The sequence below is a fragment of the Mytilus californianus genome, unplaced genomic scaffold, assembly GCF_021869535.1.
Source record: "Mytilus californianus isolate M0D057914Y unplaced genomic scaffold, xbMytCali1.0.p SCAF_6, whole genome shotgun sequence".
In the NCBI taxonomy this organism is placed as follows: domain Eukaryota; kingdom Metazoa; phylum Mollusca; class Bivalvia; order Mytilida; family Mytilidae; genus Mytilus; species Mytilus californianus.
In genome coordinates, this window is record NW_026262712.1 from 62,919,052 (window position 1) to 62,933,010 (window position 13,959).

General features: G+C 33.0%; 2 protein-coding genes across 4 annotated transcripts in view; one reads left to right on the top strand and one right to left on the bottom strand.

Moving 5' to 3' along the window:
• LOC127704734 (U1 small nuclear ribonucleoprotein A-like) overlaps positions 1-13,959 on the top strand; it is a 1,100,970-nt gene that overhangs the window by 464,384 nt on the left and 622,627 nt on the right. The gene's annotated exons all lie outside the window — the stretch shown is intronic.
• On the bottom strand, positions 1,764-8,228 carry LOC127704733 (transmembrane protein 101-like). The gene is made up of 3 exons (XM_052208938.1): positions 8,089-8,228; positions 4,864-5,044; positions 1,764-3,634 (listed from the first exon to the last, which is right to left on the bottom strand). The coding sequence occupies exons 1-3, from the start codon at positions 8,196-8,198 to the stop codon at positions 3,173-3,175; spliced, it is 753 nt and encodes a 250-aa protein (XP_052064898.1). The 5' UTR covers positions 8,199-8,228; the 3' UTR covers positions 1,764-3,172.

The window sequence follows — 13,959 nt, forward strand, 5'->3', positions numbered from 1 at the left end:
ATAGTAGGTACATAGGTAGAGTGATTTGTTTCCTTCATATGAAATGTTTGCCCACACATTTTCACAATTTGTATCGAGGTCTAGGTCAGTGCCCGTATTTGTGATTTGTGTAGATGTAAGCTGGTTTGAGATAGCCAGTAACACTCCCCCGTAGCCATCATTTCTGTTTTTTGTATAGATGTTGTATTTGGAGGCTGGGATGTAATCGTATGGAGAGGTGTCATTTGAGAGCCATGTTTCAGTACCAAATATGATGCATGGTTTACAAGAGTCAATGATAAGTTCTACTTTAATGCTTTGTTAATAACCTATTTGTATGTCTTGTCTTGACCATTTTTGTTGTTTACTACTAGGTGGTGTTGAACGACTTTGACTACCCATTAGGGTCTCTCAAGGTCCAAATTTAACTTAAAATAACATATACCGTACTAATTCTATTGCACAGATGGGCATTTTGACAATTAATGTCTCTGAACAAGGAATCAGAAGTGACCTGGTGACCCAAGGCATTTTTAAAAGGGGCTTGGCGACCTAAGAGGAGTACCCTATTGAAGCCCCTGGATGGTATGATTGGCAACACAAATATACAGTCAAAACACAGAGGCATGAAAAAAAAAAGAACCCACAGGACAGTAAAAAATGCCTTACTGGTTTCTGATATTTGTTTTACTTTAATTTTCCTTTTCAGAGAAGACAATGTTTCACTGATAAATTTTTATGTTAAAATTTTTCACTGTGTTGCCAATATTGGACGACATTTTGTAGGCTTGTTGTGTCAATCTAAAAGGTAAAATCTTAAAACTATGATCCCTTTAATTGAAACTGGTCAAATTCTAATAATGTGTTTTAACTGCTTTTGTTTTATTAGAATAATTATTGGCAAGACAGACAATTGTTTTGATAAGTATCTCTTGTTTGCAGTAATCTGATATTATTAATAAAATTGATTTCACTTGAACTCTTTCACTGACAAAAAGTGCACTATCTTCAGAGCTAACAATTTTTCCCTTGATATATTTTTCAAGTCAGAAAACTTTGTAATTCAAGTTGCCCTTATTCGTTTAAAGTATTTGGTCCATTAAGGAATTTGGTTCTGTCGAGTTCCTGTTTAAACTACAAACTTAATAATATTTGATATGTACAAAATGCATATTCAGGATGATAACAAATAAACAACCAATACAATAGGTTGGTTTTTCATAGAAGTAGATCAGGAAATTGGGACTGCCACTGGAAAATGAGGGCAAGATTAATTGACTGATTGTTGGTTGCTTAATGTCCAGTTGCAAATATTTCATGCATGTTCAGGACCAGGAAAAGTTAACATTAAATTAAATGAGGGTAAGATGAATAGGGGCAGATCTGTGAGTTGATTGATATATGTATATCTTTAATTATTGTAGTCCTGGGTTGCTATCTCATTGATGTTAACCACTTTTCTCCTTTTACTAATACTTTGTTTATTCTGGTACAGTTTAAATTGGCCTGATGATAGCAGAGAGGCCTGATGGGTTATTTTCGTTCTTCATGATCGGCGCATATTCGCTATCGTAATCTGTTTTTTTACAGATTTTTTTTTTATATTTTCGTGATCCATGATCATGGAAATTTATTTTCTATGAATCGTGATTGACAAAAAAATCCACTCGTGAATCGTAATGAGACCCCCCCATCAGGCCCCTCATAGCAGTAACTCACACTATCACTTTGTTCAAAACTGAAAACTGAGCATAAAATACTGATATTAAATACAACACTGTTAATAACTATAAAGTATAAAAGGTTTTTATTAACATAAACAAATAATTAACTTTCCTTCACAGTCATGTGATAGTATAAACAAATAAACAAATGTAAGCATTTTAATTAGGACCTTAGATCATGAATGTGAAAGTAATCAACTCAAAATGTTCTCAATAGTAGAAGATAGGTATTATTACAATTTATACTGCACTCGTTCTATTTGAGCAGTCAAAATGCGTTGACTGTATATTTCTTTGTCATATACAGTCACTGACCCGATAACTCTTTTCTCATGAATATTTAAATAGTAGAGCCAGGACTATGTCTGAATATTCATGAGGACCGCTTCAACCTGTAGCGTGGAACGACTCAAACTTATTTCTTTTAAATTGTTGGAAAAACATATTTCATTTGTTAATATTTTTTGTTTAAAATCTATAAATCATTATGTTTTATGCTTATTGTTGATATTTTAGTCCATACTCAAACGAATTCTTTCACCATTGATTGGTTTCAACAGGTAATGTACATTTCATTATGTTGTATATTTCGTCGCCAATTGTGAGGCCTTTTTAAAGGGAGATTTTTCCCAATATCTAAATCAAATAAATAACAATAACACAATAAACAACAATTTAAAATGTTTTTTTCTAGATTGCAGTATAAAGACAATAATATTGTATTGACTTGACATATCAACGATATAAGGATTCGGCCCGAAACGGGGAAATAGCTCGGCAAGTCAATAGTCAAGTCAGTACACTATTATTGTCTATATAATGTAAATTTAAACATGAATTCTGAGATTACAAAATTTCAGTCAATTAGGTTAATAAAAGTGCAATAAACAAAAAACTCATTATCATTGTTATAACAAGACAGTTCTGAAATTGGTTCATTATATCAGGTAATATGAATTGTAAGCAAAACATACATACATGAATAAATTAATACTGGATACTGAATTGTTTTATCCTAGTTGTGTATCTCATATTAGATTTTGTTAAACATTTACCCGTCATAATAATTTAACATTGCTGACCCTTTCCCAGCACCTGAGGTCAACCCTAGCTTCAAGTAGAATCTGTGTTATGGAAATGATCAATGCTTTAGGTACAAAATGTATATATGTTAAATGTGGCATAATTATAATCCTTGATAACAAAATAAGCATAAATTTATGGAAAATATTGGTACTTATTATATATAACGAAACCTATAGCAAAACATTGGTACTAATAAAACTACAGAAAATATTGGTATTGAATTACTTAGCATTTTTCCTTTAAATAGCAGTAAGATATCTTAAAGAAAATAATCAAATAAGTAACGTAAAAAATAATCAAATAAGTAAAGTATGTGAAAATCTACTTTTTTAATATTGCTGAGGCCTAAAATAAAACTATTACAAACATACAAAATAAATAATTTAATCCACTTTTATTTTGTTATCCCCTCTTGTCATTATCAAACAAAATCCAATTATTATACACAAATCATCAGCAATAACCCTAACTTGGTTCCAATAAAACATCCCTCTTTTATTCACCCAATACTGAATGTCACAGTCTACAGCTACTGTCAGTATTGCGAAGACTATTGCTAATGATATAGACACGTCACGTAAAAAAAATCCTGAGAAGAAGCTTATAGCACCACAAGCTAAAACTAAAGTAATGAAATATCTAATCCAATCCCCACCTGGGATGTGCATTAGGAATGCTCGCTTATCTTCATAAGTGTTATTGATTATATATACATAAGCAAGTAGAAATATTCCAACTAATGTTTCTCCAAGTTTTCTAAGTTGTCTGGATTTGACTTGCTCTTGGAAATAGGAGAATAATACAAATATACCAGCACAACCAATCAATCTTACTGACATCCTTATCTGAAAAAAAACAACATATAATGTAGTGACCAATAAATTGAAATATAACTTTTAGTCTCTCGTATAAACTTTAAGTTAGAGCAAAATTGAAAGATAAGTATACAGTATTATTACTATACACAAGGTGATTTAGTTATAAATATCACTCATGTTGTGATTTTTTTGAGTCAATGCTAATGACTGTGAGGAGTGAATCACTCTTGGCAGAGACTTTTCTGAGTCAATGCTGGTGATTGTGAGTGAATCAATCTTGGTGGTCATTTTTCTGAGTCAATGCTTGTGACTGAGTGAATCACTTTTGGTAGTAATTTTTCTACTTATTTGCTAGTGATTGAGAGTGAATTTCTTTTGGTGGCGATTTTTCTATGTATATGCTGGGGACTGAGAGTGAATCACTTTTGGTGGCGATTTTCTATGTACATGTATATGCTGGTGACTTAGTGAATCACTTTTGGTGGTTATTTTTCAGTGTAAATGATGGTGACTAAGTGAATCTCTTTTTGTGGTGATTTTTCTATGTACATGTTTCTGCTTATGACTTTGAGTGAATCCATTTTGATGGTGATTTTTTTTCTGTGTAAAAGCTGGTGACTGTGAGTGAATCACTTTCAGTGGTGATTTTTTAGTGTCAATGCAAGTGACTGTGGGTAAATTACTCTTTGTGGTGATTTTTCTGAGTCATGCTAGAAACAGTGGTTGGCTTTTTCTGAGTTAATGCCAGCAATTGTGTGTGAACCACTCTAACATGTCTTTTTCAGTATATATTCAAAAGATATGGTATGATAAACAAGATTGTAAATCAGAGCAGTGTTACTACTCCTAATCACCAGCAATCATCCTGTTTCACACAGGGTCCTCAGTGGCCGAGTGGTCTAAAAAGTTACTACTGTAATCACTAGCCATTCAACACTGAGGTTGTGAGTTCGAACCCCGCTCATGCAGGTGCATTCAACTCCAATCTTAATTGACTAGGATTGTCAGTTTTCCTATCGAAGAGTCGTGGTTTTCTCCAAGCACTCCGGCTTCCTCCACCAATAAAAACTGGCCGCAACCAAATAGCCCAAATGTGGCGCTTAAAAGTGGGGTTAAAACACCAACAATCAATCAATCAATCCTGTTTCACAGAGATTCGATCAACACCAGCAAGTGAGATTTTAAAATGTATCACTTGTACATGTGTGTACTTAATGAAAATGTACTGTATTGTAGGCAAGAGATAACAGCCTTACCCTTTGCGGTTCGGTATATCGTAGATTTTGATTTGTATATGTATTGTAAGCAAAATATAACAGCTGACCAGCATAAACCAATGACAATTCTTTTCTTTTGACTTTTGCTGACATCAGAAATCCAACTGCTAGGAAGATAGCTATGTGGCTGTATATCAATCTTGGTGGTATTGGAGGATATCTGAAAAGCATTACAAACTATTATCTTTCTGTGGAAAAAAAGCTACTGTCTCTATATTATAACAAACAATTTTTGATTTTTATGTGTTTTATTTGTTTTTTTTCCAGAAAATAGCGACTGGTTTTTGTTTCCACTGACATATATATAGCGTAAAGAGGTTTCATTTTTATATCTGCATGATAATCCATTTATCACTTTGAGATACATTTAAGTTATTGTGATCATTCTTTAGTTATCTAATATGCAAAATATTTCAATGTTAACAAGCATCAATGTATTTCTGCATAATACTTGCTATTATATATTGGAAGGCTTTTCAAATAATAAATGATCATGATGATACAATGTATATTTAATTTATAATTGATTTAATTTGGGAGAACTTCAAATTAATGAATACCAAAATGACAAATTGATTGACTGGTATTTAACACCACTTTTAGCTATTTCATGGCAGTCCATTTCTATTGGAGGAAGAAGCCGGAGTACCTTGAGAGAACCACAGACCCTGAACAGAAAAAACTGACAATTCTTGTCAATTAACAGGCTAAAGATACAGTAGTCAAGGTGTAATACCACCAAATCATAGTACGTCACATCCGGTTGCATACAAAATTAGGTTGAAAAAAATATTCCCTTGAATTTGACAGTTGTAGGTAATTAATCCTACATTTCATTGCAGTAAAACATTTCTGGGTCATAAACATATATCTTGGGTATTTAAAAGCACCATTATTTTTCTATTTGGGGTTTCTATAGAATATTTTGGAACTTGAGGTTACATGGTTACTAAAGCTTGTACACAGGTTATTAAAAGGGGAAAATTTGATTGGTTAACTTCCAGTGAGGGTTATTTTCTTATAATTGTGCAATGAAATGTTATGTGAAATTTTTTCTATAGTATTGGACAGGATAAAACTTTACTCATGCCAAGTATTTCTTTATTTGAAACAAAGATAAATTCTGAACAATTTTTTGAAAAGTGCAAATTTAACAAAGACTAATAGGGGAAAATCAATGATGATATTACACCTCAAACTAATAAAACCCCTCGCCCACCTAGTCCCGCAAATAACAAAATCTGTTGAATGTCTGAAAAGAAAGATATTTGGCATGATGTTTTTTGAGGCAGCAATGTTTTGGAGGCCAGCTAATTAAAGAATTTTCCCTTTTTAATCTTGCTAATTTCAACATCTTATTGATGTAAGTGTTGGCCGATTATGTACTATAGTTAAAATAAATTATGTAAAAGTTTTCTGAATTATTGGAGAGATTTTAGAGAAAATACTGTTAAATCAGATAAAGGTAAACTCTTGATTTATTTTTCAATTAAACATATTTTGGTACAGAAAAATATCTGGAATTAAAAAATTTTAAAGATAGAAAAGCACTATGCAAGATCAGAATAAGTGCACACCCCTTAAAAATAGAGAAGGATATATATGCAAATAAATGGGGAATGTGTCCATGGGACACAGATGATGCCCCCGTTTGCATATAACGTTATAAAGGGAAATTACTCAAGAACTGAACAAGAACGATAAAAGTGACGCTACCCAAATTTGTACTCGATCTGTGTTTTGTGGTAAAAAGCATTGTGTATACATTGTAAGTTTCATAACATTTGGTTGAGGCAACTTAAGTTAGAGAACGGAAACTAAAACTTTGGCATTTTTTTCCATTTATAAAGGGCATAACTCGAGAATGGTTAAAGTGACCCCACCAAAATTCAATCTTGATCTTTATTTTGTGGTAATAAGCATTGTGTATATGTTTCATAAAATTTGGTTGAGGCAAACTGAAGTTAGAGAATGGAAACTAAAAATTTTGCAATTTTTTCATTTATGAAGGGGCATAACTCTAGAACAGTTAGAGTGACACTACCAAAATTCAAACTTGATCTGTATTTTGTGGTAATAAGCATTGTGTATAAGTTTCATAACATTTGGTTGATGCAAAATTTAGAGAACGGAAACTAAAAATTTTGCAATTTTTCCATTTATAAAGGGGCATAAATCTAGAACGGTTAAAGTGACGACACCAAAATTCAAAGATGATCTGTGTTTTGTGGTAATGAGCATTGTGTATAAGTTTCATATCATTTGGTTGTGGCAAACTTAAGTTAGAAAACGGAAACTAAAAATTTTGTAATTTTTCCCTTTATAAAGGGGCATAACTCTAGAACGGTTAAAGTGACACCACCAAAATTCAAACTTGATCTGTGTTTTGTGGTAATTAGCATTGTGTATAAGTTTCATAACATTTTGTTGAGGCAAACTCAAGTTAGAGAACGGAAACCAATTTTGGGACGTACGGACAAGGGTAAAACTTAATGCCCCCTCTGCTACGGCTGGGGCATAATAAATGGGGAATGTGTCCCTGCTTGCATATCATATACAGTTATTAAGGGACATAACTGAAAAATGATAAAAGTGACACTACCCAAATTTGTACTTGATCTGAGTTTTGCCGTAATAGGTATTGTGTATAAGTTTCATAACATTTGGTTGAGGCAAACTTAAGTAATAGAACAGAAACAAAAAATTCATCAATTTTACCATTTGTAAAGGGGCATAACTCTAGAACGGTTAAAGTGACGCCACTGAAATTCAATCTTGATCTGTGTTTTGTGGTAATAAGCATATTGTGTAAGTTTCATAACATTTGGTTGAAGCAAACTAAAGTTAGAGAACGGATATTTTTCCATTAGTAAAGTGGCATAACTCTAGAACGGTAAAAGTGACACCACCAAAATTCAAACTTGATCTGTGTTTTGTGGTAATTAGCATTGTGTACAAGTTTCATAACATTTGGTTGATATGTCTCTGATATGATATAGTATAAAACCATCATAGCTATGTATGGCACTGTATGGAATTTCTTCTAGGTTAAAAAAATACAAATCTTTGGTATGATATGATGTATGGTCTGAAATGACAATGGAACAAAATGGTTATGGTACTAAATCACTAGCTTATTTTTTACTTCTGGAAGTTCGAGAAAATTATTATAAACTTTTGACAGCAAGATAAATTTATACTAACTTTTCGTCTCTTTCAGCTAATATCATTAGTAATGTAAATGCACTAATAAATGGGAAGCGAGCTAAAATAATTTCTGGGAGATTCCAGCAAAAGTTACTGATTTTTTCCATCTTTCATAAAAAGAGGCGACGGATACCAAAGGGACATTCAAGGGAGCTAATTGAAGAGATCTTAACAAAAACCTTTGATCTTGGATCATATAGTACGCTGTCACGGACAGGATATTTACAGAGAATATTTGATAAAACTTAGGCATCGATATATGTGCCTCCTATTTTTTATTTACAGGAATTGGCAATAATGCAGATAAATAAATTAGAAAAAAAAAAACAACATAATGCGAAATTATTGGATTTTGAAAGTTTTAGCCAATTTTCAATAATTATTTTCCTTGTTCAGTTTGTTAAAAAAACGTTTCAGTTTAAAAAAAAACCACTAACTTTAAGCCTTCCAAATAAAGTTTATATAGATGTTATGCTTTTTTACTAATATGCGTATGGCTCTGGTCTGTCTGTGGTTTAAGACCTTTGAATTAGTCTACCGTCTGAACTATAACCATAGTATAGTCTCAGTTCTACAGTAAAAATTCACATTATGCAGCATAACATTGTATTTTGAACAAGACCATATTCAGATAACCATATGTATATTATCCTTTTTTGGAGAAAAAAAAATCGTATTTAATTTTCAGTCCTCAGTAGTTCATCATTCTTAAATTTATAACACGTGGCATACGCTGACTGGGCTCGGTATATAGAGTTTTAAAAAGATGATCACCCTTAACTGGGACTATTAAACTATATTAGTACATTGTATAATAGTCCCAGCTCTTAATGGGCACTTGTTTATCTAATTTACACATCGATTGCCATAACAATTTCTGTACCGTAGTATTATCAATAGTAATGTCTTGTTTATCTAATTTACATATTGATTACCATAAAAGATAAATATATTTTATTTGAGTGTCACACATTGATTGATACAGTACATATATACAAATGAATTTAAGTAATATCTTTAAAATTCAATCAATGCCCAGCCAAGCATTTGACTTATGAGACACTTTAAAAACATACATGTACATATATACAATAAACTGCATGTTAATTTGTAAAATATTTCTAGAATTAAAAATCTAATAATTTTTTTTTTTTTTTTTTAAATCGCTTTCCAAATACAATCAAATATAAAATGTTATTATTAATTATATAAAATACACTATTAGAGTTCTTATTAAAAAAAGTTATCAGTTGTTTTCTAAAATAGAAATAAATATAATAAAAATATAAATCTCAATGACTAAAATTGCCTTATTTTAAAGATTTGAGAAAAACAAATATGCTTAATGTTTAAAACTTAGACAAAAACCAGGCTATCAAAATAAAACATTGTATATATCTTCAATCAAATGTAAATAATTTCCTTCTCATAAAACATTTCTGTAAAATTTTACATAGACATTTCTGAATTTGCTCGGATCTCATTATAAATATAAACTTATCGTCCATATGCATTGTATCAAAATTCTCAATTAAATAATTACATTCACAAAATAAATCATATCTTATGTCTGCATATAAAGGGCACTCCATCAGAAAATGTTTTTCAGTCTCTACATGTCCGAGATCGCAATATATACAAAGTCTATCTTCAATTGGAACTTGCGGCCTGGAGTAGCGACCTGTCTCCAAGGCCAGAGGTAACGAGCCGGCTCGAAACATAGCCATATATCTCCTTTGGTTAAGTGGAATGTTCATTTTTACATATGACTCAACGTTTACAGTTTGTTTGTATAGTCTGTATGTACGGAGTTTGTTTCCGTTTAATGTACCACGGTCGTTGAAAATGTCTTCACACCATTGATGATTGTCCAATCGTTCTAGCTTTTCATTAATTATTTTCATAACGTATTTTGTGGATAAAGATGTGTCATTTATAAGTCCACATACATCAAGTTTAGTCACAAGTTTGTTTACTTCGAAAGTCCAACCTTTTCGTCGTCGCGCCGCCCAACGCCAAATTTTACTTGGGAGTCGATTGTTTTCAAGTCTGTGAAGTTTGGACAATAGCCGAAGACACGATTTCTGCAGTTTAATTTTGCATGATGTCCAACCCATGTCACCTCTTGTAGATAGGTTTGAAGTGTGTTTTCCAACATTCAGAAAGAATTTACATGCTCGAGTTTGAACGGATGAGATGCAACTATAGTCCTTATATCCCCAAACACCACTTCCGTATAGAAGAACTGGTTCTACCATTGTGTTGTATAACTTAGTAAATACGGAATGGGTCATACCTCCAGCTGTTATTACTTTTCCACATAATGCACCAAGAGCACGGCTGGCGGCTTTAGATAGTTCTTTGGCATTTTTCTGGAATGTTAAGTGTTCATCCAACCATACACCAAGGTATTTGTATGAATCGGTAAAAAGCAAAGTATGTCCACCACATGTAAACGTACTTTGCGAAATATCTATCGATAGTGGTCGGAAGTGAACTATCTTCGTCTTATTATCGTTTATCGACAATTTCCAGGCTTCACACCATTCCGTTACAATATCAAGCATGTTCTGTAAACATGGTTCATTCGGCGCAAGTAATACGATGTCATCTGCGTACAGCAATATACTCATCTGGCAATCGTCTATTGGTACTCCACAATTTAAGGCGTTAATACGCTCCGCGAGGTCGTTAATGTATATCGAAAATAAAGATGGTGACAAAATACATCCCTGCTTTACGCCACTCGTCACATCAAACCATGGAGTCAGATCGTCATTCACACGAACGGTACATTCGACGTTATCATAGAGGGATTGTACAGCACTAAGAAACTTTCCACGTATTCCAATTTTTCGCAACTTATACCATAATAATGTTCGATTGACAGTGTCGAATGCTTTTTTCATATCAATGAAGCATGCAAAAGTTGATTTCCGAGAAATTTTCCTGTCGTTTAAAGTCTGGTAGAGTGAATGAATGTGTTCTTCGCAACTTCGACCTTTCCGAAAACCGTTTTGCTCTTCACATAAGTAGTTGTTATCTTCTAACCATTTTGTGAGACGTGCATTCAGTATGATGCAATAAATTTTACACGGAACCGATATCAACGTTATTCCTCTATAGTTCAATGGATTCCTGTCATCATCTGAATTTGGTTTTAATATAGGGTTAATGATGCTTCTATTCCTCTCCGATGGTACTATTCCTAGATCAAAACATCCACTGATAATAATATACAGCAATTCTGCTGCTGAGTCGTTTTTCAGAACCTCGGCCGGAATATCGTCTATTCCCGTGGCCTTTCTATTTTTTTGCACTTATGATCGCAAGGGTTACTTCCTCTCGAGTTATTGATTCGTTTAACGCAGAAATATCACGTTGTTCATGCACATTTTCCTGTTCATCGGGAATTGCGAAGTTAGTATCCTCTGTAAATAAGTTTTTGAAATCATCTCTCCAACGGTTTAATACATTATTTTTATTTGTGTCAATAGTTCCATCTTTGTTTACAACCGCTGATGGTATACACTTAGTTCTTTCGTTTGAATGCCAATTTTACCGATAGATCGCCAAAAGTCCCTCTGATTTGATGCATAGAGTTTATCTTCCATTTTCTGTCTTTCGTGTGATTGATGTTTACGTTTATACTTTCTGTTTAAACGGTCAAACGTTTTACGTTCTGTACAGAATTGTTCTTTCAATGTGCGCTTCCTTGAATTAGAAATACTACTTTTCAGCCAGCTTTTCTCCGCTGCACAAACTTTTTCCCATTGACAGTTCAAAGTGTCATTCCAGTACGGCTTGTACAATGATTTCTTTCTTTTACTATATCCGTTTGACACGGGAATTTTATTTTCCATCTCCCTATGAATCAGTGTCGTGAATGCATCATACGCATGTTGTATATTCCCCGAAATACGAATCGAGTTTTCTATTTGTAGTATTGTTGAATTTACTGCATCGAGAATTTCATTGTTACTTAAAAAATCATCAGGCATTGAATTTAGTTTGTATCTTTTTCGTTTATCGGTACTATCATGAGCGGAATATATGTTTTGTTCACATTTCGGTTGTCTTATATCGCAACACAACAACGAGTGATCCGGAATCCTGTCTGGTACATAGTTACAGTCGCTTATTATCTTTGACATCGGAATAATTTTAAAATCTAAAATATTGTCTATATCTTCATATGGTACACACATATAGTCTACAACCGATTTCCCCGTAGGAGATATATATGTAAATTCACGGTCATCAAATCGTCCATTCAACATTGATATATTGGTATCGCAAAGAAAGTTAATAAAAACATCTCCAGAGTGATTTTCGCTAAAATCTACTACGTTACGCGGTTTTACGTTATCTACACCTTCTATATAATCCAAGTTTCTACCAACACGCGAGTTAAAATCTCCGCAAATCACAATATTTCCCTTATTTTGATAACTATATACTCCCTCCAACAGGTTTTGAAAAAATAGATCTGGTTCAATTACTCGACTTGAGCCTGCTGGCGGCAAATAACAAACGGCAACATATACGCAGAAATCTGTATCAGTCGCGTTTAATTTAATCCAAAGAATGCCTTCAAAATCTGAGTTTATAATTTCACAAAAGTAGGAGTCTACTATTTCCCTTTTTATCAAAACTCCAACACCGCCTGATCCTCTTACCGCATTCTTGTGGATTCGTTTCCTATTATTTCCGTAAAACTTATAACCGGGCACCTCCAATGATTCATGTTCTCGAAGAAACGTTTCCGTTAGTGCTAAAACATCACAATTCGAGTATTCAAGTACAAGTTTACGAAAGTTAGAATTATCATTTTCTCGTATAGACCATCCGCGCGTGTTCCACACTCCAAGCCGCAAAACGTCCTATAGTTTCTTAATAAGGCGGTTACCGACAATTTTGTAATCTTTTTCTTTTCCTATTTCCTTCAGGACTGTCCTTAGACTAGCTTGGAGGTTCCTTGTTTCTACTGATTTGTCGTTCTCAATATAGACATTAGAGTATTTTCGGTTGTCTTTTAGTTTATTCTTTTTCTTAAAAATACGTGTTTTATCTTCGGCACTTTTGATTTCACAGATCACGACACCTGGGTATTGACCTTTTGACTCTTTTCTCGTCACTGATTCAACTTGAATATTTGCAAGGGCTAATCCGTCTTTAAATAATTCATGGATTTTATTTATTGTTACCTGATTACTGTCTTTTTCACTTTCATCATATTTCAAGTTTTTAATCACCAATTTATTTTTGCATGTGCTCTCATTTCTCTCTATAACACCAGGGGCGTGTTTTATTGGTCTCTTCGGTACATCTCCAGAATGTCTTCTGGTGAAGAGTCCAAAAAAATGAATCTGAACCTCTTCTGGAGATATTCTTTGGAAGATCAATAAAATAAGAATGCAATTTGCCGCCGAATATAGCAGGTTTTTGTTATGTTGGATGACATAAATTAAGTTTACGATTTTTTTTAGAAAATTAAGATACTTCCAGTAGACATGACTGTAAAAGTGTTCTCTGTTCGTTACAATTTTCTTTATGCTTTCCTTTAACTCAATTTTGCTAAACAAATCAGGCTTAACCCCCACTATTTGATTTTTAAGAAAAATCGTAAACTGCACAAGAATTCGTCAATGTTTGTCTGGAATATGACTGATCAAAAAGGAAATCTTAGTCTTTCCATTTTTTTTTTAAAGTAACCGAACTGGATTAACAAGATATCAGAAAGTTCGAAAAAATCGTTTTTCTCTGGCGGTCCTTGAAGAAAATCTTCTGGTCCTAACTATTATTTCTAATGCAAAATTTCGATGGTCAAAACCTTCGGACTACCACTTTTCATTTTTTTTTTTTTTT

Bases quoted from the DNA above. Each gene is read 5' to 3' on its own strand.
- LOC127704733 (XM_052208938.1), bottom strand. From the start codon at position 8,198: ATGGAAAAAATCAGTAACTTTTGCTGGAATCTCCCAGAAATTATTTTA. The intron at 5,045-8,088 runs GTTAGTATAAAT...AATGCTTTTCAG, and splicing joins TTAGCTGAAAGAGACGAAAA to ATATCCTCCAATACCACCAA. The intron at 3,635-4,863 runs GTAAGGCTGTTA...GTTTTTTTTCAG, and splicing joins GATATACCGAACCGCAAAGG to ATAAGGATGTCAGTAAGATT.